The following is a 24120-nucleotide window of genomic DNA, read 5'->3' as shown; positions in this document are numbered from 1 at the left end:
AACCTCAGATATAGCTTGTCATTTTTTCTCACTTGGCGCAATCAAGGCTTGGGATTCAACGAGATACCCGACGAATGCTCCAATGACAATACTACTGCAGACATGAGGGAAGCCTTTGGATTAGTTGGCATGCGCTCATCTTGTTTGTTACGAAGGCAGCGAATTAGAGAATCAATACGCAGATCCTAAAAAAGTTACTTCCTTCGCCAGTCTTTCAAATATTCCTGGATATCTTGTCAGAAAAGGCGGTGACAACTCGACTAAAGAGGCACAATAACTTTCAGGGACCACTGAGAAGCTCCTTCTCATAGATGGAAAACAGCTTTCATGGTCCCCTGGAAGAACCGAAAAAGGTGATCACAATTACAGATTGAGCTTCTCTGTAACAGCATAATGATCAGTGGACTAGAAAGTTCAAATATTAGATTTTAGCCATCATCATAGCTTTTGACGTACCTAGAATCTCAACCGCCACATTTTTAGCTGAATTGTTAACCTTCACGTAGGTTACGCAAACCATTTCAACCAATTTGTTGAATTGATCTCAAAGATTTGCCATATAGCAGCACCAAGCTTCTAGGCTTCCTGGATAGGGTCCGAATTATTGAATGGACTGCGAGATGTAGCAGTCATTCTGTGTATAGCCTTAAGTGCTATCAAGCAGGTTTGAAGAACCTATGGTAAGTACGAAATCAGGAAGTAGAGTCCGCTCGTTAATGATTCGATGTGCTGAGGAGCAATAATTGTTGAGGAGTTTAGATTTGCCGGTATACCGTCTGCGAGGCACTGCCTTTGACTCGCTTGCATTAAAAGACAGGAGAGTTGATATGTGACAATACGAGTAAGAACTCACGCAACACGCCGGCGCTTGCAGCAGATGGGGAGGGAATCCGCAGGCAATGTAATTCAATCCACAGCCTGGAGAAAAAAGTCAAGGAAAAATCAATAATCGAACGCAACATACAGCCTGGTTATGGAAGAGATAGCATAAATACAATCGCCTGGTTCATAGGAGATTTTTACACTGTTCTTCTTTCTGCTTCTCAGAATACAGATGTAGATATTTACCTTAAACATCATATATCCTCTATAATACAAAGTTTCGGCATTCAAACCTCCATTCTAGTCTTTCATTCGTGGCATAATCATAACGGGCCTCTATGCGCCGAACTTTGACTCCTTGTACGGGTATCTAACTTCGTCATCCTTCCTCATCCATAATTGCTTCTTCTTCTTGGTTACGACATGTTCACCCCAAACTTGCTTCGCATGTTGCTTCATAAACTTTCTGATGAACCGAGGATCCCAAAGCTCACTGGCTACGCCAAGGTCCTTGCAGCAGCGCATTAAGGCATTCGATTTGCAGCCTTCGGTGGCAGTTGGAATACCTTCGGGGGAGAAATAGTCTTGTTCACCACGAGCCACGGATACTAATCTGCGGAGGAGAAAAACATTAGCTCTGCTCACTCAAATGATAGTAATAAACCCCCAAGATTTACCTTCCATGAGCAACGAGAGCATATTCTCTTGTAATACTCTTCTGCGTAACAATGGTTTCCCCTCTTGGTGCCAAACCCCATCCACCGGGTCCAAACGCCCTATTTAGTATTCTTCGATATTTGATTTCTGGCAAGTATATAATACCATCTGGCTTAACCTCCACGTCATCAGCAGGGATTGGTGCAAGTAAAATATCTGCAGCTTCTTTGGAGAATGGCTGCGACGACAATCCGTGGAATGATCTCGCCCAGTCGACTTGTCTAGATCCCTCATCCAAAATCAGTGGTTCATCTGCAAGCCCCTCGGTCATATCTGTGATGGGCGATTGAGCATCGATCGCATTTTCTGGCTCCTTGGGTTTGGTCGCAGGGGCTGCATAGCTTGTGGGAGGCTTTGTTGCAGTCGTCGTTCTTGATGTGTAGCTCGAACCTGGAATCGCCGCATTTCGAAAGTTTTGGGAGAAGCGTCTTGATTGAAAAGTCAGACTTGTAACTTTTGATGCTGCTGAGAATCTTGATACCGATGTCGCTGCATCGGTAATTATTGAGCGTGAAGCTCTATGTATAATTGCTGCCATGTCGATGTGTGAGGAAAATATCTATGTATGTTCTTGGTAGACGCGATTTCTTTATGTTCACGAAAATGTGGCGCGCTTCAGAAGACGACCAATTTTCCTTTTGATAATTGATTTTCAGCTGCACCCGACAACAAGATAGTAAATTCAATTATAAAACCATTTGAGGTGAATTTCTGCTGTTATTTCTCATACAGTGAATTTTGTTGTATATAATAATGTACACCTGGCTCTCACGAACCATATTCATCAAATTCATACAATTATTCTACCCCTCATGTCTTCATATCCTCAATGATCTTTCTAGTCAATCTTTCCACCACCCATGTACTACCTATGTCCATATCAAGCATCCTTCGTTGATGTCCTCTGATCATTTTGATGCTTTTTCCAACATTTCTTAAAGGTATCAAGCTGCATGTTCATAAGAAGTCAGCCATGCTATCGTCGTCTCAATTGAGTCCCCACGTGATTTAACGCTAAGAGGTGCTTTCTCATACCTCTGCTTTGCACAGTCTCCAATCTTTCTTTTCAAAATAGCAATCAGTCATTTTCGAGTTCTCTTCTGCGGTTGATTCAGCACTTATCTCTCCATTGTCTCTTGTTGATTGATTGAAGAATCTTGACTCACCCGCACATCCAGTGCTAAAGATTCGTTTATCCCTACCAGTTTGAGTCAGTAATCAGACCCGAGTTGTTGAGGTCAACAGATTTTACCATTCATCAGGCTCATCATCATCTTGGACAACCGTCGCAACTGGGGGGTTGTTTCCTGACTGGTTCGACATTTTTTGAGTGCTGTGTGTTCTTCACGGTGAGATTTGGAGAATTATAATAGTTTTTGGAGAACGTCGAACGGGAGTTTTTGCTGTTGGTAGAGCCTCGGTTGTGACCCAGTGACTAAAATTTAAGTCGAGGAAAAATGGTCCCAAGAAAGATGGATGTCCTGGTCTACTCAGGTATACTGAATCAACAGGTTTTTGAGGCTCGTTCTAAGTTTTTTGATAGGCAATGGGAGTACAATTGAATCCGTCCGCCACTGTCTTTATACGTTACGGCGTTTGCTATCGCCAAGTTACGCAGTGATTCCTGTCAGTGATAATATCATTCTCAAAGAGCCTTGGACCGCTTCTTGTGCTCTTCTTGTATTTCCAGGGGGTGCAGACCAAGGATACTGCCGTTCTCTCAATGGAGAAGGCAATAGACGCATCTCGCAGTATGTGCGTAGAGGTGGTGCCTATCTTGGATTTTGCGCTGGAGGCTACTATGGTACCTCAAGATGTGAGTTCGAGGTCGGCAATAAACAGCTAGAGGTTGTTGCCCCACGTGAACTACAATTCTACCCAGGTACTTGTAGAGGATGTGCTTACAAAGGATTTGTGTACCATAGTGAAGCGGGTGCAAAGGCTGCAGAGGTCAAGATTGAAGGCTCGCTTCAGGATGGAAATGCCTCTCAAACTTTTAAATCATATTACAATGGCGGGGGTGTTTTCGTCGATGCAGGTAAATTTAAAGATCAGGGGGTGGAAACACTTGCTACCTATGTGCATCCTATTGATGTCGATGGCGGAGAAGATCCCGCAGCGGTCGTCTATTGCAAAGTCGGTGAAGGCGGTGCAATATTGACTGGGCCCCACCCAGAGTAAGTATGGTTTGCATGATGCTTGGATATATACTTACAGCTTCTCAGATTTGCTGCCGTGAATCTGGACCCCATAATTAATATACCTAGATACTCGGACCTTGTAAAAGATTTGGCCGCCGATGACGACTCGCGAACAAAGTTCTTGAAAGGATGTCTGTCAAAATTGGGGTTGAATGTGAGCGAAGAAACTTCCACAGCGCCGTCTCTATCTCGCCTCCATCTTTCATCTGTTCATCCACCTTTTGTCCCAGAGTTGCTAGCTTCACTGGAAGAAATTATCGAAAAAGAGAATGGTGAAGAGATTATCAAGGGCGAAAACGACACCCTTCACCTTGAGAAACCAGAGAGTAGCTGGTCAGTTCAATCTTTAGTCAAATCGCTTTCTGATGCAGTTATTCCCACAGCAGAAGAAAAGCAAGCTCTTGAATCAGCTGGAGCAGCTGATGGAATCATTGATTACAATGCTATTCCTAAACGAGTCATTCTCCATGAGACGAAATGGCCGGGCACAAAGGAAACACCATATTTCAATCACCATGCATTTTACTCCAATTTGCGACTATATCAGCAAGAAAAATCCAGCGAGGCCGAAGAATTTGGAAATACTCTTTTATATGGAGAGGTGGTTACTAGTACCAACACGATGTTGGAAAAGTGAGCCCCTATTCCTCGTTTGAAATGAATCCTTTCTAATGCGCTTTAGGAACTCAAAGCTTCTTTCTAGGCTTCCTACGGGTTTCACTTTCACAGCTACAACGCAAGTTGCTGGACGTGGCCGTGGTTCCAATGTTTGGGTTTCTCCTCTCGGGTGCTTGATCTGGTCTGTTTGCATGAAACATCCTATGGAACTTGGATATAAAGCACCAGTCGTCTTCATACAATATCTAGCAGCAATAGCTATTGTTGAAGCTATTCATTCATATGATAAAGGTTACGATACAGTACCAATCAAACTCAAGTGGCCCAACGATGTTTGTAAGTTTGTTTCTTCATCCTTTAAAGCCCGTTCTAACAACAGTAGACGTCCAAGATCCATCTAAACCCGGAAAGAAAGAATATGTCAAAGTTGGTGGTATTCTCGTCAATTCCTCATATTCATCTGGAAACTATGATCTGGTCGTAGGTATAGGTCTCAATACCACAAACGCAGCGCCAACAACATCACTCAACGCTCTCTTACCACCACATCTCACACCTTTCTCTCTCGAAAAACTACTTGCTCGCTTCCTCACGAAATTCGAAACCATCTATAAAACTTTCTGTAGAAACGGCTTTGATAAAAAACTGGAGGAAGTGTATTATAAACACTGGTTGCATACGGATCAAATAGTTACATTGGAGACAGAAGGCGGTGCAAGGGCTATCATTAGGGGTATCACTACGGATTGGGGATTGCTACGTGCGGAAGAGTTGGGCTGGGAAGACAGACCTACAGGAAAGGTATGGGAGTTGCAGAGTGATAGTAATAGCTTTGATTTCTTGAAGGGGCTGTTGAAACGAAAGGTTTAATCAAAAACAGGCGCAGGCAAAATATATTCGTTTTCACCATATTTGTATTTCAGATGTGGATGGATAAATAAAGCCTCTGCTCAACGCTGTGTCCTCTGACTTATCACCCCTGAGTGCATACCTGCCTCTTTACCACTTTCTAAAGAACTTTCAACACCACAACCTTGGAAATATTATAGCCATCTAACCCCGCGCCTCTCTCACTCCTTTTCCTAAAATCGCATAGCCATTCTCCACCTTTCATTTAAATTCTCAGTCAAGTTCCCCAAACATCTCCCATAAAAATGTCTCCCAAACTCACCACCAGTCGCATCTTAAAAAAAAACATATCAATACCCACCTATCTAGTGTTCTTGACCGTGTTAGTCTTCTTCGGCTCCCGCATCAAGCCTTCAAGTTCTAAACGGACGGGTGGAGAGGAACTTGAAGATTTGTTACTTACCGAGCATCTCGTAGATTCTGATTGATTGAGCATTTGATATGAGTTACCACTCTTTTGTACTTTGAAGAATCTGTGCGGAAACCTGGCCCAATGAAAAAAGATCTGTGAGATAGGTAGACAATTTATTGATTCCTTCGTGTGTGTGTGTGTGTGTGTGTGTGTGTGAGGATATACATGAATCTTGCTGTTGATTAGATTAGATGAATAGGTACTTTGGGATATTGGATGCAGGATACTAAATCGGGAATGGGGAGTTGAGAGGTAAGAAATGTTTATATGGGTAGTATAGTGGTGTGGTTAGTTAAGTATTGATAGGCTAGAATGCTTCTATGAGATTTTCTTGTGAAGAAAGATTGAATGGGTAGATGTTTTTGTAGTGATAGTGATCTCTACAATTTTCGAGAAAAGGGGATGTTGGACTTCTATAGACGCGTGTGCAATTGCTTGAGATTATGGTAATTCGTGGTTCGATTCTTGGAGTAAATAATTTGTATGTATGTATATATGCAAAAGCAAAAGCAAAAGTAAAAGAATCAAAAAGTTGCTCACCTCTCAAGAGAACAAACAAGCACAGGGAATCAGAAAACCTCATCTAAATCCTCATAATAAATCAAAAAGTTGATAAAAACTTTACATTCAGCTAAGGAACTAAGCTCAATGTAGAAAATGGCATGGCTTGATAGCTCATCACCGAAGAAGAGGAGCTAGATTGCTAGCTTGCCTAGAAGTGAATACCCAAAGAAGAGAAAATCCTCCGTAACCCATGTAAACTCCGAAGCCGAATCCAAATCCATAAATTTCAATCATTCAATTAGATGGGAGGACCAGCGACCTTAAAGGGGTGAGCTTCGGTGTTGAAAACCCATTGGTTGACTCCACCGCCTCCGACTTGGTATTCTGCGTCCTGTTTGATGGGTGTGAGCACGTCTAATTTTTTGATTTGGGGGACAGAAAGATGGGATAGAAAGAAAAGAAGGAAGGAATAAGGAAGAGAAGCTTACATCTCCATGAATCAAATATGCATATTTCAAAACCTCCGCAAATAAGAAACTGTCCTGGAAATCACTGAAACCGCCTCCATTTGCCGCATTGACATTTTGGAGTTCAGCAAATCCGCTACCGGTTCTATGATTGCAAAGTCAGTTGCCAAGCTTCCCCAAAAGTGACAGGGCTAAAGGAAGTCATACCTTGCCGTCGCATTAATAGCGACAAATCCATTCCAGCTCCACTCACGATATTTCTCATCTCCAGTTAAGCGATAAGCATAGTAGAAAGACTCGAGAACTTCAGGTCTTAGGATATAATCTGAATTGGTGATATAGAAACCGGCTTTTTTATAGAAGGCGAGTTGATCGGCAGGTGGCGGAGGGTTTTGGGTATCGTTGGCAGAAGTGTTGCTCTCTACCCATCGGAAAACTTCGGGTCCGATACCGGTGAGGGTGCTGGCGTAGGTGTCTTCACAGCCGTTGACGAGCTCGAGTCCGAAATCAATGTACTTTTGCTCCTTGAGTACGAGACCTGCGAGGAGGAAATTGCCTCCGTCGAAACAAGCGACTGTGTTTCGTGTCAGTATTGTGGTTCTACTAATTTGAAGCACATTCGTGGTGAGTGAGTGTACTTACGATGCTCGGAAACAAAAACACGTGTTTTGTTTTGGTAGGCGGCCATAAAGGTCAAATCTGGACGAGTCGAAGGGTGACTAGCCAAATGTTTGATGGATGAATCTGCTGCTGCGATCCATCTCTCTTTGTATTTGCCGAATCTAGTTGAGTCATACACGTACATCTTGATGAGATACTCGTAGAAACTGTCATCGCCACCTACCCAGCCTCCGCTTGCGTCTTGGAAAAGTCCTGTATTGATATCTACATTCGTACCGAGCAAACCTATAGCATCACTGGTCAGTTATTGCCTTCAAAATGAGAGATGTAAGTGGAAGAGGCGAATCAGTGTTGGATTGGGGGCCATAAGAAAGACTGGATTGATGCATACCAGGCCATGGCGAGTTATACTCGGGTTTTGGGTCCAAAAGATACGATTCTCCTTTTTGTGAGAGTTTAGCATAAGTGTCGTTACCGGTCAAATCAGACAAATGGGTCCACTCAAGAACCAGTGAGCCAATTGTTGCGATTCCGTTTGTGGTAGAACCATCAGTGCTTGGAGGATTGAAATAAAGATTGTTGGCTGGTACTCCTGAAGGTGTATCAAATGCAAATGCCATGTTGTCAGCTAGGCGTGCTGCCTGAGCAAGAACCTCATTGACGGCCGTGTCGTTCGAATTGAGGTTGGAGAAAGGTCCTTTGAGGAGATCATAACCTAGAACATGTAAGATTAATGTGGTTTCTAGATAGACGGCGGAGAAATTTACCAGCAAGTAGCCCACCGACATATCTGATGGTAGTTTCAAACAGCGAAACTTGGGAACTAGTTTCGTCGAAATTAATGGTTGGGATCCAATCTAAAATCACGTCTACAATTTCCGGAATCTCCATGATGATTGCTGTGCTGAATGCATCGACAGCAGAAGCTCCCCATCCATTCCTTTTTGCAAGTTAGCTTAGGTATCGTGATGCATGGTTTTGATTGCTCTACCTGGAATCTGAGTAACTATTCGCAATTGGATGAAGCTCGTCATGAGGGAAGGCGTATTTGTAATATCCATCCCAAGCAAACGAGAATGCCTCTTTGACAGCAGCCTGTCGATCTTCAGCAGATTTCGCTGAGCTGCCATAGGTTTGTCTTTTTTCAGACTGAGGACCATGAGGTACAGCCAATGTGGTTAGGCATAGAGATGCCAACGCAGGCGCGGTTGTAGAAATAAAACGCATTGTAATATTAAACCCAAGAACTATCTATGGAAAGTCACGAACCTATTTGAGATTAGCATTCCATAGGGTTATTTGCTTTTGGCTGCTTAACTTACGTTGCAATACTTGCAAAGAAGATGAGGTAAACGAACGAATTGCTTGTCTTTATAGGAATTCTGGAGTTGAAATCCGAGTTTGGCAGAAAGACAGAGCAGGAGAGGCTATGTAGAACGAAGGTTCAAATGGATCAGAATGAAATTGCCTGCAACACTAGTCTTTAAGGGAACTGGTGAATCACTATGGAATCTCAATAATGATGACAAAGAGGGGAGGGGTAACTGAACAGTGAATCCAGCGAGATACTACTCGGGTGCCTCGAGGAGATCTGAGTCTAGAAAGGAAGGCTAGAAGAATCTAGATAGAAAAGAAAGTGCAAACTTGAGGGAATTCAACGTTTTCTTAAATATAGTAGATCACACAACGTAGGAGTACAAAGCTCGCAACTCGATGAACCTAACGGTTCACATGAGGACAAATCTGCAAGGAACACTCGGATTGAACCCCAAAAAGCTTAAGTTCCGAAGATCCTGTCACCGGCCAGAAAAATCTTGAATATATATTGAATATGTGCATTGATTTCTTCCCCTACCGAATTGTTTTTGGCGTGTTCTGCGTGATAGTAGACGCACATGCACCAACGTTAAGTCATGTCGAAAGCCTCCATTGGCATTTGACTCTCGGATAAGCGCATTTTATGCGGGGAATTTGATAGTATGATGATAGTTGTTCTAGAGCAATGTTGATCATATGCGCCGGCTATATGAGCTTCCCTATACGTGTTAGGTTAATAAGTATGTGAACCTAGTATACATGTAGCTGCATGTTTCTCAAGTGTCATTATTGAGTAGCGGATAAAGTAACGTTGTAGATATTGGTGATCAGAGCTACGAGTTCAACGAGCAAGCATATTGAGCCAAAGAATGAGGGGAAAGCGACGTACAACAACGTACAAGAAGGAACCAAAACGAATAATTGCATTCAGTTCGGATTTGACGACGTATTTTTAAAGTGTTCGTGAAGCGTCTGAGCGAACGGAGATTTCTTATGAAGATGCACGAAATGTTTGTGGAGAAGGTCACGGACCATAATTAGACAAATCAGACAAATCAAACACCACGAGTCAGATCTACTAGCCAGTCAAGTACCAAGGTGTACCAAGGTGTACCAAGGTAGTATCTTCAGTAACCTTAGCCAAAGACAAGACTCTCTCTCTCAAACCCCTGGTACTGGAAATCATAGAAATGCCGAAGAAGATCAATCAAGATTCAATACCTGCATACCTGCATACCTACTCTCGAGTCTCGAGCTACTCACTGATTAGTATCTACTTATCGCACATAAAATCACGTGTAGATCCAATCCATATCGGTTAAGTCCGAGCGAGCATGCAATCTTACTCAGGGTTCTATTCCATCGATCTACTTTGAAGATCTTCAGCGGTCAACAAATAAAACAGTTCACGAACATGTATTTCGTTCTTTGTTATCTTTGCAGAAAGAGATACCATGGAGTATAATCTTATCCCGCGTGAGTCTGCACGTTAACTCTTCTGGGGTATCAATAACTAGGTAAGGTCTAGGATACCACAATCCGCATTTTCCGGATCTCTTCCCCAAACATGTTGTGATCATCTTTACTCAGTCCAATGGCTCCATCTCCATCTGCATCTCGCAGCCAGTTTCAAGGATCAGGGGAAATAAGGTATCATTGCATGTTGTGCGTGATGCTTTCATATCTGCACGAATCCACCTCTGTCGGCGTATCTTGGTCCGCTCCATCATTGTCTGCGCGGATAAAACGCCTAACTGTTTGTTGATAATATCCAATCGACCGAGAACCCAGTTGTACAAACGCTGCGGTACACCAATTCCTCCACCAGCGATAAAGAATGGCCAAATCATCAAAAACACTGGTATACCGCTCATGTGAGGTAACAATGTTGGACGTTCCACTAGTGTGGTATGGTCAAAATAACTAGAGATGCTAGTGCAAATATCTGTTGCGACCCTGTTGATTATTTTTAATGCTTTCATCTTTTAACTAAATGTTCAGACGTAAAGTATGTTATCCTAATCAAATGCTCGAGAAAAAGTCATTCAATAATATTCTCATCCATCGATAGTGATTAAACATTCGCGAAATCCAGACATCACAATATTCGGGACATTTCCGATCGAAAGAACTCCCGTCTCGCAAGTCTCTGCTCCGTACAGTAAATTTCCAGTCAAAAGAGAGTTTTGCTTCCCATCGCTCCAGTTCGCCATCCAGGAAAGCTACTGCCAAAACAACTTTAACTGGATCTGTAAACGCTTCCGCCCTGATGGGTGCATAGAGATTGATGAATCGAATAACAATCTAAACCACTGCAGAAGCAGTCGCATTTTCCGTTCGCTTGTTCCTTGGAATCAGCTTGGAAACTCGATTAGTTGCGTTGAGAGGAGATTTTCCTCAAAGCATTTGATATGTGCAGCGAAAAAGAATTACAACTGGAGTTTCGTGGTCGGTTTTTTATCCTCGTGATTTCTCAAAGCTAGTGTTTTCAATAAACTTAAGGCACCGTTGAAATGCACAGAAAGTGAATGTGATCCACCGGGTGCAGCGTTTATCAACTAAGTTGTAGAGTTGTTTCGTGGTTCGTGAATATCGACACTTACCTCAAAGATAATCAACACCACAACTTTCTGCAAAACTCCCACGACACTTGCATTCATAATATCTTCAAGTTCCTGAATCACAAAATTTACAGTATCAGAATGCTTCTTTCTCGCAATCGCCATGAAAATGGAATTCTTGGTGGCATTTGATAGTCCAGCCAGTCCCACTGAAGAAACTGCTTCCAACGTTCTGCTTTGCATTAAAGATTCAACAGACATAGTTTGCGTTAGATCGACCCAATTGTGTGAAAGTTCCAGTGGAACCGTCGTAAAACATGTATAGACTGTTTTCTCATCCGTTGGCCAATCTCTACCCCCTCCATTCGGCATCCACCTGAAAGAGGTTGAAGAAATAGACGCTCACCACCACTCATATTCCACAGTATACCCCGTTCTCCCTAGCGCAAAATCCACTATGCAAAAAACACTCCTGATCAAAATCAATGCGCAAGTAATATTGACCACATGTAATAACGCCTGCAAATTTGGCTTGGACTTTTTCTCTGCTCCATCGATCATCACATATTTCTCATTCTTGCTCTCGCTATCGTTGAGAAGAGTAATGCGCTGCTGAAACTCCGAAGTAAAGCGTCGAGATGTGCAATTGAATCGAATAAAGATGATGGAAAAGAGTCCAAAACATGCCATCTGGATTGCGACTCCAACCAGAGCAATGTTTTCCCCTTTACTCAGCTTAGATTGCGCGTCGGCGGAGGTTATATCGATAGATGTGATGCGCAAGACACAGATTAGTTGAAGGAGGAGCGCAACTCAAGAGTATCTGTTAGTTATCGACACATGAAGTTTGGGGGCTGGAGAGTAAGGAACTCACGGATATTGCGGATTACAGAAATAGGAGTTATGAAGCGAGGGAGAATCCAGAGAAGCTTGGTGGTTCGTGCTTCCCTCGGAACGATGGGATACATAATACTCCCCTAACGTTCATACCTTTAGCGACATTGCAAGCTTTTGAGTCAGCTCGGCTTGGAAATAATCCCGACTCTCAAAAATGATATAGCACGTAGCGGCCATGAGAACAGGGGATAGTACGATAAGTGCAGTTTGTGCCACATAAATCGATTTTTCGGTACCATGTTTCGAGAAGATTGCTCTGATGATATAACCTGCTCCTGCCACTACAGAGATATCGTTAGTGCGAACTCGGAACATAGGGTTAAATAAAGAAAGAAATACTTACTGGCAACAGCAACAACCATGATAGCCCAAACCCCGGCATAGTATCTGAGCCATTGGAAAAAAGTAACGAAGGGTGCTAGGGAATAAAATGTGCCGACTACGATGGCGGCTGAGAATGATGGATCGTAGCTGTAGTGAGATAGCGTTCCAGGTTCTGGTGAGGGGACCATGGCTAGCGAGGGAGGATCTTCTGTGGTTGGATGGCTGTGGATTGTTAAGTGAGTGAGTAATTTCTGCTTAAGATGATTGTAGGCAGCGAGATGAAGTAGTGATCTGAAGAGACTCAAATCCTATTCTTGAAGAGATTTCAGAGAGGAAAAACGAGAAGAGAACAGGAGTAAAGAACATAGAGGTGATAAGATGAAAGTGGTGTACTTATATACTCGCTGTTGATCGTGTTATACGAATTCCAATTCGTCTGTAATCACGCTCATATTCAGTTGACGAATTGCATCGCTATTCTAGCAACCTGCCGTTGGTGCTCAGCCCCAATACCAAAAGCGTTGCATTAGGTAGATTCAAGGTAACATACTTAGGCAAATCATGTAGAGATAGCAAGGCCCTCAACGGTTCCATGATTTCGAAACGGGTAAGCAGATCGTTTCTTGTCGTTTAGTTATCAAGCATTCACATACGCATCTACCAATGGCTCTCGAGCTTGCAAACTGTGACGAATATGATGTAAAGATTCATTATGTATTAAGAAGATCTAAAATGCTATATAATGCCAAATATACCCATTTATTTCTTTGTATGATCTCTTTACCTCTGACAATCAACCTAGAAATCCACCCTTATGAACAATTAAAATAGATTTATAAACACGATTCTACCAAGTGAATGTGAGAGATCGATACAAGAGAAGAAATATACCCATAAAGAAACCGATGTATTGTGAATTTTGAACCTGAATGACCCGAGAAACTTTTAATCACAATCTGTGTGAAAATGCAATGTGAGGTATATGAGGAAGAAACATTTTTTAAGGAAAGAAAAAAATAAACAAGCCATGCATGGTATGATGCGCTAAGTAAATGTTGACAGAAAAGAGAAAATTACACGCGCCCAAGAGCGGTGTCTAGATCACGAAGGAATGTATCCTCTCCGGGTAGTCGTTTAGACGGTACGATCAATGAGGAACTCTCAGATCTAGTATCATAACTAGTGCTGCCTCTAGAGAGCATCGTAAGACGTGAGGATGCTCCTTTCCTCATCGGCGACTGACTTCTCATAGAATTGCCACTGGGTGTATGGATACCAGGAGGCGTGAGGAATTGGAGATCAGGAGTAGAAACATTGCTATCGCCGGTTCGATAGCCAGCGAAGTAATCATTGATGTTTTGATAGCCCTTGATACCACTGCCGTAACCCATGTGGGACCCAGGTCTTTCGAGGGTGGGGGATGGAACCACAGTTGAAGCTGCTTGCATGGATCGTGCCATGATACTAGGACTAGATCCTCGGAAGATGGATGGTCGAAGAGGTGGACCCTGGAGAGAAGGTACAGATGCTTGTCCCCACATATTACTTGCTACTTGAGCTGATGGCAATGCAGGTCTTAATGTGGGTCTTGGTGCTTTCGAGGGGAATTTCATGTCGTAGCGAGACTTTCCAATCCAGAGCATCTGCTCATGCTCTCTGAGATATCTGTTACCTCCGAATGATTTCTGAACAATCTCTCGACTTCGCATTCCAAGGGCTCGAAGTTCGCTCTTCTTCTCATACATTCGCTTTGTAATGATCGCAACTTCTTCTGCAGAAGGCTTATCGATGATAGAAGGGGGCTTGTAACCTTGAGGATCATTCGCATAAGGAGCCCATTCGTCCAGAAGACCAAGCATATTGATCTGCGCTCTTGCAAGACTTTGTGCGTCATTGGGGGCAACTACAGCACTGTAGCAGTCGCCGGTATTAGGATCTGTAAGCACCCGAAGAGACGCCCCAACATCTGTACATACAACAGGCGCGCCAGTCAAAGCCGCTTCTCCCAATGCCAAGGGTAGACCCTCAGAGATAGAAGAATTGAGGAAGACCCAAGTTTTCTTGAGCACATCAGTTGGGCTTGCAGTTCCGCACAAATTGACATAGCCTGGTAAGGATTTGGAGGCTAAAATTTCGAAACAGTCTGTTGAGTATTGTGGTGCTTTGTCGATTGCACCATAGATATCGAGGCGGTAGTCTTTGAATCCCCATACATTCACAATGATATCAGCAGCTAGAATAGCAGTCTTGATATCCTTCGCATACCAAACATGAGACAGCATGGTAACTGTTGGCAAAGGAGAAGTTGTCTCCTTGATTGGACTGAATTTTGAGATATCTGCAGGTGGAATACCATTAACGACAGGATCAATCTTGCGCTTGAAAATGTTTCTGTGCTGGAGTTTGCCTTGGTGTGATCCAATTTCAACTTCCCATCCAGGATTGAAGAAGTCAGCGCAAGGTAGAATGACATCGGCGTGGTGAAGTGTCAGCTGACTGGTGAGCTTCATAAGACCAAGTAACGAGTTTCTGACAAACGGTGGTAGAGAACAGAGATCTGAAGACAGGTAGAGATTTACTTCGCGCCAACTGATAGCGTGATCCCAGATTTGCAATGTGCTTCCTCTGGTAATCTTGCACACAACTCCATACGAAGCACTGACGGAATGATGTGACGCTTGGAAAATTGCCGGAATCTTCTCAGGCATGGGAAGGGAGAATATGAACAAGTAACGAAACCAGAGATCTAGTGCGGCGTCAAGTTGAGCTATTGTGGGTATCTCAGTCTGAAACCAACCCTCTGACGGTGTTGGACTCACAAGATCTTGTGAGATCCACAGATTCCGCCAGGCATTCTTAACGATTCTACTGTTCCAAACACCCGTCCAGTGTTTTCCTTGGGAGAAGTACGCGTTTAGGTTGACCAAAGCTCGGGTTGATTGGAGAATATCACTGTTCGAATAATTACTCGTTCTAGCCCCTTTCACCAGAGCTTTGAGAATCGGGACGAAATTCTTCTGGATGTCCAGTTTTGTCGCATCTCTGACAGCATGAACGACCTCTGAATCTAATCGATCTCTGAACATTCCATGGGTCGGTGTCATGAAATCGAGTCCCCAAATTGGAATGACTTTTAGTGTTTGCACGTTCTCTTGTGTTTGATGTTTAGGCACTCCAAAATCATTCGCAGATTCTGAAATCATATACCACTTCGCCGCTTTAAGATTGTTCACCATGTCTCTTCGGCATGCAGACACTCCTCCTCCTTCATTGGGCCAAGTTCCGGAGTCTGTGGCAAGAACATGAAGCTCGTCGCTGTTGAACTCTGGAGCAGACCTGGTACGAGCATTGGCAGAACCTCCCTGTCCGAATGCGTACAAGTCTGCAATCTGAAATGCAAGTGGTGCCCAACCAGAAATTGATTTATCAAGATCGATAACGGCCATGATTGCGTCTGCGTTCTCATGCAAATATTCTTCGGCCGACTTGAGGTTTCCATGATCACGTCTTCGGAAATATGGGCGCATCATTGGTTCCCGTCGAAGTAGTCTTTCGTCAAGCCATCTCATGATTACACCATCAAACGCCGAATTGTTCTTCCATGCTTGCCATAGCCTCGACCTAGCTTTCGAAGTGGAGACAGAATTTTGATGGGTATTCAGGCCTAGCCATCTGGGCACAGCGTGTGAGCGTAATGATTTGAAGCCAATCATGTGATCGTCATGCCGAAATGTAAAGTTCGTGGGTTTTTTGAGGATTCCGAGATGATCCCATTCTATCATCGCCGGTGTGTCGACAGGCTCGCCATTCAACGTTGTGTATATGGTCGGATGATATTTGTGATCGTATGACCATTGCGCCTCATATACATCGGGGCCGATAACAAAGGTAGCCTCAATAACTTGTGAATGGGGTATCCATGTGTCCAGCTTGTCTTGACGTTTGACAGGAGGAGCTGCCCATGAAACCATACAAAACATATGCGGCAATACAAACTCTGCTCTCAACAATTCATCATCAAAATTGCTGTTCTGTCTATAATGGCAATTGAAGCGCACGAGATTTCCATCGAGCATGTAGGACCCACTTTGAACAAGACCTTGCTTATTGAACAACACTTGTTCATATTGATTAGTCCCTTCCACACATCGTCGCGAAATTGGATAGCGACGACGTGTTGTCATGATTGTCTGTTTTGGAATGTTTTCCAAGTCGTACTCATATTCGTAAACGTTTGCTTTCGCGCCTTTGACATAGTCTTCTCTGCGTAAAAGAAGAAGATCCTTGCTATAAATACTGATGCGTTCAAGCTTGGCTGAGTCGGCTGGTTCTTGTTTCATGACGCCACCATACTGACGGATCTCGCAGACACCGTTGCCGAGTAATGACTCTTGTATAGCTTCAGTTTCTCCCCCAGCGTTGACGATACGTCTACCAATAATGCTGGCTGTATCCGGGACTCGAACAAATGCTGTCGAAGACCCTCCAGTACTCTCTATCATTATCCTCTGACGCTTCAACGATACTGTTGTTCCACGTATCTGTTTCCAGAGAGTATCTACATTCTTCCTACCATGGAGCAAAAATATTGGCATCAAAAGCTCCTGCAAAAAATGCGTGTATGACCATATTCCAGTTATCAAGAACATGACAATCGATCGTATGAACTTTGGAGTTGACTTCATGGTATGATCAAGCTCTCTTTGCAATTCCGGTTCCGCCACAAATGCTATTGCGAATAACTTCAGGCAATGCCCAATTGTATGATAAACTGTACTAAATGGAGACTTCAGCTGTCGTGTGAGTAGTTTTGACATCCCACTTCGTGTTTTTGTCTTTCCAAATAACTTCATTATGTTAGACTTTTCATGGTTATCGGACCTCTCTACTGAAGCATTCTTCGCAAATTCCAGTGTATATCGTTTCTTTTCAGTGGCAACGAAGGCACCAAAATTGCGTCGAGCTAAGAAAGTGGCCATTGACAGGCCTTTGAGCTTGTTCATTCGTACCCAGCCATGCTGGTCAGTTGTCAATGCATCAACCTGCCCAGTGCATCTGTCGAGAATGAGTTCTCGAATCTCTGTAGGGAGACCTTCCCAATCAATGTTTGGGTTGCATCCGAGAGCTGTATGTCTAAGAATCTCGTCATCGAAGCAGGTCGCAAGAATTTCTGCATCGGCTCTCGAAGGTTTTGAGAGATTCAAGAAGTTCCGTAGTCCCTGAGGTACAAGGGTCTTCTCCAATAGGCCTGAAGGTGAAACGGAAGAGAGCAACGATTCCAAGAGTGTAGCGTCTTCGTGCGAGATACCGTGGAAAGTTTCGGCTGAAATGTGAAGCAGTATTTCGGCAGTCCTGTTGCAGGTTAGCACAAAAATTATCGAGCTGTAGAATGACTCCAATATGGGATCTGACACTAGTGGGGGAAACACGGGAAATGGCACTTACGTCTGACAGAACATACTGATGCTTGAATGCTGCTCCAACGCAACCATTGTTTCGCAACCAATAATGACCCTCATTATATTGTTGGAATCGCAGCTAATTGCTTTTAGGTCCTTGAATTCATCAGAGAACATAGACATAGCGACGCATTCGACCACAATCTTTCCACTTTCAAAAGCTGTGATGGCCTCTTCCAATAATACCTTGACTTCCGGAAATGCGCTCAGAGCAAAATTTGGGATTGAATCAACCGAACTGCCCTTGATCTCTTCGAATATTGCGATAGCATGGTGTAAAATGGACTTGATCTCCACACCCGGATGTGTCATAGGATCAACTTCATATTTTTCGTCGTCGTGAAGGGAATCCAGATTCTCGAAGCTCATACGAAGCTCGTCTTGAGATAGTAACAACTCACGACCTGGACTTGTGAATTCGTGGAATGATCTACCTTGTGATATCTTATTCCAAATGCGACCTTCGGAGTCCATCGTATCGACCGGTTTTGCTCTAATACCTGCGTAATATAGAGATAGGAATGCTGCAGTCCATGTTGCTGCCCCAAGTGCGACCACGTCACAGTACTCGAATTGGGGAAGGAAGTGTCTGAGTATTTGTCCAGAAGGAAGGCCAACGCAAGTGGCTATGAGAAGAGGTTTGAGACTTCGAGGGCCCGCAAAAATCTTTGTGTACTAGATGAGGGTCAGCTGATGTAAATTTGTGAATCTTTAAGGTTTTTGTCTAGGAAATGTACCTGGTAGAAAAGTAGACCTGTGGATGCTTATTAACAAACGTTTCATATCATGGAGATAGTACTTACCTGTATAGGCACCAACATAGGCAATAAAAAGAAGGGTTGAAGCCTCTGTGCTGTCAAATACCCAGAGAAGACTAGAGGCCACAGCTAAACTCCAAACATGAAATAACGAGTACCGTCCCAACATACTCCAATAAAGGTGTCTCCGTGCCTTGACACCTGCATCGACTGCGTCTTGAATTGAAGAGACATCGCCAATCAGCATATTTTGACTTTCTGCTGTCATGGTATGAAGCTTTGCTGCATTGAGATCCAGAAGAACTGCACCAATTAGGTAATAAGCCAAAGCAAAGCCAACAGGCATCCGGTATCTTGTGTTCTGCGCCGATAGCCCGAGAAGACGTCCACCAGCAAGAAGTGAGTTCCATTTGTCGAGGAGTGCTACGATAAAGTAGAGAAGACTGCAACCAACCTGTATTATTTTAGTTTTCAATTTCGCAATTTACCAATTGCATGGTAAGAGAAAAATTAGACTTACCTCATCACCAGCCTGACGCCAATGTATAAAAGCATTATGCAACCTGAGACCTGTTTGCATTTGCTTGAGAGTATCCAGAGCAACCTTGATTTGCATGTTCCAAGTTGATGAATATGGCATTGGTAGTGGCGTTCCCGAGTATCCCGAGTACCATTTCAATAGAAATATTGTTGCGTCATAGCTGTCCACTAATGATTTGACGGTTGGATCTTGACAGTTGTGTCGGAAGCCGCTTCGTACTTCTTTTATTGCCGCAATCATTGCAGTTCTTGAAATTTTCAAGGCCGCTGGATCGGTCATTCCATCGAATGCGCGGTCATCGCCGTCTTTGTGAGTCTTGATATACCATTCTTTTAATTCCTTGTCACTGATCTTTTCAATATTTTGATGCCATGTAGTCCATTTAGATGCTGTATGTCGAGTTCCCAAAGCGAGAAGAAATATAAAGACATACAAGACACTCAAATAGATATAAATGTCATAACCAGGAACAAAAATTGTCGTGATTGGTGAAATAAATAAGACCGGGATAATCATGAGGATAACAGGACGTCCAGATTGAAAAGTAGTACCCGGATAAGAAAAATTGGCCAGAGTCGCTAGCAGGATCAAATAGGTGCTTAGTGCAAACAAGTACAAAAAGAACACTACCCCTGCAACGATACCATCTTTGATACCAAGACCGATCAAGCCAAGCAAGCCAGCGGCAAGTGAGAAAGCAATACCGCCAACGAGTCTCGTCGCTATGAATTGGTTCATTGCAGAGAAGGCCATTGAAATGAGATAGTAAGAACCACCACATGTTATCCATGTGCCACAAATACCTGATATTAAGAGGGAAATCATCAAAGCTAATGTAGCAGAGTGCTGAGCTTCGCGGCTCATATTCCCACTCAAGTACAGACCTTTACCAGTGCTTGTTAACAGCAGGATATCCAAGAGTGCTGGTATGGCAAAAACACTCAAGAAAGTAAATCTCATCGTTCCAGAAAGACCCTTGGCTTTAAAATCTCCGATGTCGATCTTTGCAGCTGCATAAGCTGAGGGAGTTGAAGGATCGGCGTCAGTCCAAATGGGAGGCTCCCGGCCAGGTTGGTGATGACAGGCCCGATACCGATCCGAAAGTAATTTACCGAAACAACTAGGAGTCATGTCGAAGTAAGACTCGCATCGAGCTCCCGTTGCAAAAAGCTCCGCAAAGGCGGCCGCCTGATCGCTCTGATCATTGAACAAGGTGTTTCTATCAGTAACTTCAACATATGCCTCGTCAAACGCATGCTTTCGAAAAACAGAAAATAAAGCAAGACAAATGATGTCAATACGTGCGTCAATCTTTTTCGCCTCCATAATTTCAATAAGAGCCTTCGTAATAATCTGAAGTGTATTCAACCTTCTTTCTTTCAATACAATAGTGATTGCATCATTGATTTGGTTGAAGACGTAGAGAGCATTCTCCTCGGAAGGATGCTGCGAGTTATTGTCCAGGTGCCATTTCGATCTGATTGCTATGAGATCTTGTGGGGATTTTTGATTCCCTAGATAACCTACAGAACAGGCATCTTTCATCTGAGTAAAGTCTGTGGAATCTAGTAATTCTCTTTCGCATGCAAATATTATCGAGTCGATCAAATCCCCGTTGCCCTTGATTGATGATAACTGTAATGTCTGGAGAAATCGAAGTAGCTCTGATGGTGAAAGAGAGCTTATGTCATTGAGCAATCGTGGAGGTAGGTATGAGTCTGAATGTGTTAACCACTGCCAAAATCCTTTCTCTGCCTCAAAGGATTCGTGGCGAGGACAGCCACGACTTGATAAGAATGTATGCAAGATTGTTCCACTAAGATCTTGAACATTTCTTGACATGAAAATGTCAAGCTTGGCCCGTTCCTCAAACCCAAATACTGCCCAGTAACGACTTTCACCCTGGTACTGCAATCCCGAATCAAGGCCCTTATACACTCTGATCAAGTCCGTGGTGGCAGAATCATCAGCTAAGCCACAAAGTTGATTCGCGAGTTCTTGTATCGCTGCATGCCATGTTGAAAGCTCCACTATCCCTGGCTGATTGCAAAATTGGTTTAATTTGCCACCAATTTCTTTTAATACAGTGTTTTCGATCGGGTCAAGAAGATCAAGGGATCTGAGTTTTCTTTGTGATAGGAGGATTTCGTCAAAGGATTTCCTGGAAGCATGAACTCCAAGTGGAAAGCATCCGAGGAAGTCGTTAGATGACCCAGTGGGAGACGTTGATATGGGATTCCCAGGCGTCTGATTGAGATACGAATATGGACCATCGGAGAATCTGTGGTTCGGTGCACGAACCGATAACATTGACTCTGCCGGTGTGAGAGACCTGCTTGAAAACCCCGGTAGGTTAAAATCAGATGAATTTCTGGGTAGGTCCAGAGGCACTTGCGAAGTAGCCAAGGGCATGTGAAGATCTACATCGACAAATGACTGCTGGTTTGATTTTCCCGATGGCTGGAGGTCGACTTCGATGGAGAGCGCCCCAAGAATGTTCTCGGCCAGATCCGACATTTCTGGTATATATTCATTGGCAATCTTAACCAGCGTTAGTAAGCTTACGTGTAGATAATCAAGGAGTGAATTTTCTATTTAGTGAACAAAGATGGAGTACTGTGTTAGATGATGCACTTACAGTATGGTTCAAACGCCACTTTTTATGTGCCTCCATGACTCCAGGCTCCTTGAGCCATGAAAAGGCTCCCAGCGGTTCCTTCTGGTCTATGCCATAAGCCGTTGAAGTTAAATCAGAGCTTGAACCAATCCACGGTGATAGCGCGCTGTAGAACTTTGACCATTGGTAGGATCTTCTAACCACCGCGTTTGTCGGATTTACGCCATCATCCAAAGTCTCCCATAAGCAGACAACGAATGGCCGGAGGCATGCTTGGGAAACAAAAGCTTTAATGGTGGGCCTCATCTCTTGCATTTGAAACGCATCCCGTTCGTCCCCATTTGATGATATTGTGCCATTTCTTATTATCAGCCCAGCTACTTCATTCAGTTCTGCTATTTTAGGGTCACGTAAAAATCCAGGAGATGATGTTTCGAGATACGTCTGGAATCCAAGCTTATGAATGAAGGTAATGAATTCGACGACCATTGGACTTGACAGTTGATCGTGCCAGTTACTTAGTAGAATTCCAGAAAAACGGCAATCACTACCGGACGCTGTTGATGAAGCTAGTAGCTTAGTGATCCAGGCAACGGCACCTTCGAGCGCTGCTGAATCTTTACATTGCTGTGGCACAACAAGGCTTATATCAAGTCTTGCTAGGACCTGTGGCGGTTTATAGTAAAGCCCAGATGAAAGGACATGAATTACATTCTCCTGAAAGGCATCGACAACAAGAAGGTCCCATTGCGCCAACACTCGCAGATCTTCACTTGTTGGCGTGTGATTGAACCCGCCTAAGTATACTCCAAAGCTTTCGGGCTTCTTCTCGACAGCGACGACATTATAGTGTGATAGTTCAGAGACAGTCTTGACAAGATACTTCTTGATGGACGCAGGGACGGATTGTTGAGCAGATTTCCATTTCTACATACAGAAGAACGTTAGCTATAGATATCGACAGCTATAAGGTCTTATCATCTAAGACTATAGAGTCTGCGATAAGGTATGAAGATAGCCTTTGCTATTTTACTTACTCGATAACCCTTTATTGAAGCCTGTAGTGCTAGATAAGATATGAAGCTCAAGCCAAGACCAACAGAAGCAAGGATAAATGCAATAAGAATCTGTTTAAAAGTTAACAGGGGAAACAACCAGACGTATTGGAAAGCTCACAAACTGCCACCAATCTTTTGTTAAGTCCCCCCAAGAGGCAGCTTCAAGGCCTGTGATTTGAGCCATAGATGATATGAAGAAGGCCGAAGAACGAGGAGTTCTTCAGAAAGAACGAAAGTGAACGGCAACGAATAACATGTGGTAAGTGAAAGTAAACGTTACAAGTCAAGGAAAGAAATCATCAGAAGAAGTTGCGGTGGAGCACATCCGTCATAATAAAAGTCAGATCTACTACAAGATTTGCATTAAGATGGTGTGGGCGGTAGACAACGCCGAGGATACAAAGATTGGGCACCCCCCCAAGTAGGTCTAGGTAGCTACCAATGTTACTTACTCGTAGATGCTTACTAGGTAGGACTTTTTCAGCCCATGCTCTATAGTGCGGGTAGCAGTATCCAGGAATAGGATTATTTGCGAGTTTCTGTTCTCGCGACTACGCCTGCTTGCAAATGCTTGGCAGCCCGTATCCGGAAACTGTCAAAATCGTTCGTTACAGTCGCTCTCTAAGGGCCTCTGTACCAAGGCATTCCGCCTGGTAACGTAGTTTGCAGATACGGGTGAGGGCTAGCAGAAATTGATACCTTGAACCCCCAATCCATAAACACGTGGCCCTGCACCGCAGGTGGGATCGAAAGACCAAAATACACTGAAAAGAAGCAAATATTGAATTTCGGAAGGAATACCTGGTAGCTGCAGATCGTTGGATGATAATGCCATACGCACATTGTCAGCACTGAGAGTACACATCGTACGCCACAGAAGGATGTTAGAACATTCGATACCCGAGGGATCAATGTTTGACAGAACAATTGTCAATTTCCGCATATATTGAGCATATTGACTCAGGGTCCAGCTTCGTATAGGCTATAGCGCACGATGCGTTTTCCCTATAGGGGGATGGATGGATGCACTGGGCATGTGGCGGTTAAGGTTAGGGATGTGGTGCAACTGTGAGTTGAGATGGTTTTTGGAATTATGGGGAGCCTTGGTTGGAAGGCTAAAGGGATAGTCCAGCCTGTGTCGAGCCTGTCGAGCCTGTCCCGCCTCTCATACGCCTTTTCCAGACGAAAAGCGAACAAAGCTTGTGACGGTTTCGTTTCAGGAGGACCTGGCTATGGTGGACTCGGTGGATCGGTGGAGTCGGTGGGTTACTTAGCACTTACTTAGTACTTACGGTAGCATTCGCCTAGGATTGAAGA

At 43.7% G+C, this 24120-nt stretch overlaps 7 protein-coding genes across 7 annotated transcripts; 1 reads left to right on the top strand and 6 right to left on the bottom strand.

Moving 5' to 3' along the window:
• Window positions 1-1158: 1158 nt before the first annotated feature.
• On the bottom strand, window positions 1159-2077 carry EAE97_003352 (uncharacterized protein; the record flags this gene model as incomplete). Its single annotated transcript, XM_038873864.1, has 2 exons — window positions 1159-1435; window positions 1500-2077. 2 exons carry the CDS (start codon window positions 2075-2077, stop codon window positions 1159-1161), a joined length of 855 nt encoding a protein of 284 aa, XP_038735727.1.
• Window positions 2078-2419: 342 nt separating this feature from the next.
• Window positions 2420-2862, bottom strand: EAE97_003351 (uncharacterized protein; the record flags this gene model as incomplete). Its single annotated transcript, XM_038873863.1, has 4 exons — window positions 2420-2488; window positions 2575-2639; window positions 2706-2737; window positions 2792-2862. 4 exons carry the CDS (start codon window positions 2860-2862, stop codon window positions 2420-2422), a joined length of 237 nt encoding a protein of 78 aa, XP_038735726.1.
• Window positions 2863-2996: 134 nt separating this feature from the next.
• On the top strand, window positions 2997-5228 carry EAE97_003350 (uncharacterized protein; the record flags this gene model as incomplete). The annotated part of the gene is made up of 5 exons (XM_038873862.1): window positions 2997-3033; window positions 3083-3716; window positions 3765-4373; window positions 4423-4694; window positions 4741-5228. 5 exons carry the CDS (start codon window positions 2997-2999, stop codon window positions 5226-5228), a joined length of 2040 nt encoding a protein of 679 aa, XP_038735725.1.
• Window positions 5229-6481: 1253 nt separating this feature from the next.
• On the bottom strand, window positions 6482-8498 carry EAE97_003349 (uncharacterized protein; the record flags this gene model as incomplete). The annotated part of the gene is made up of 7 exons (XM_038873861.1): window positions 6482-6574; window positions 6672-6795; window positions 6858-7224; window positions 7293-7556; window positions 7663-7986; window positions 8039-8211; window positions 8263-8498. 7 exons carry the CDS (start codon window positions 8496-8498, stop codon window positions 6482-6484), a joined length of 1581 nt encoding a protein of 526 aa, XP_038735724.1.
• Window positions 8499-10174: 1676 nt separating this feature from the next.
• EAE97_003348 (uncharacterized protein) lies at window positions 10175-10570 on the bottom strand (the record flags this gene model as incomplete). The annotated part of the gene is made up of 1 exon (XM_038873860.1): window positions 10175-10570. The coding sequence occupies one exon, from the start codon at window positions 10568-10570 to the stop codon at window positions 10175-10177; it is 396 nt and encodes a 131-aa protein (XP_038735723.1).
• Window positions 10571-11017: 447 nt separating this feature from the next.
• EAE97_003347 (uncharacterized protein) lies at window positions 11018-12558 on the bottom strand (the record flags this gene model as incomplete). Its single annotated transcript, XM_038873859.1, has 6 exons — window positions 11018-11146; window positions 11192-11525; window positions 11580-11961; window positions 12024-12078; window positions 12140-12327; window positions 12390-12558. The coding sequence occupies 6 exons, from the start codon at window positions 12556-12558 to the stop codon at window positions 11018-11020; spliced, it is 1257 nt and encodes a 418-aa protein (XP_038735722.1).
• A 497-nt stretch (window positions 12559-13055) lies between these two features.
• EAE97_003346 (uncharacterized protein) lies at window positions 13056-23335 on the bottom strand. Its single transcript, XM_038873858.1, has 8 exons — window positions 22922-23335; window positions 22783-22872; window positions 21767-22672; window positions 19108-21669; window positions 18633-19041; window positions 18567-18583; window positions 17816-18504; window positions 13056-17722 (listed from the first exon to the last, which is right to left on the bottom strand). The coding sequence occupies exons 1-8, from the start codon at window positions 22985-22987 to the stop codon at window positions 13444-13446; spliced, it is 9018 nt and encodes a 3005-aa protein (XP_038735721.1). The 5' UTR covers window positions 22988-23335; the 3' UTR covers window positions 13056-13443.
• Window positions 23336-24120: the final 785 nt, after the last annotated feature.

The sequence above is a fragment of the Botrytis byssoidea genome (assembly GCF_014898295.1).
Source record: "Botrytis byssoidea strain MUCL 94 chromosome Unknown BBYS_005, whole genome shotgun sequence".
Classification (NCBI taxonomy): Eukaryota; Fungi; Ascomycota; class Leotiomycetes; order Helotiales; family Sclerotiniaceae; genus Botrytis; species Botrytis byssoidea.
Note: the sequence above shows the minus strand (reverse complement) of the source record. Positions and strands in the feature narration are given on the sequence as shown.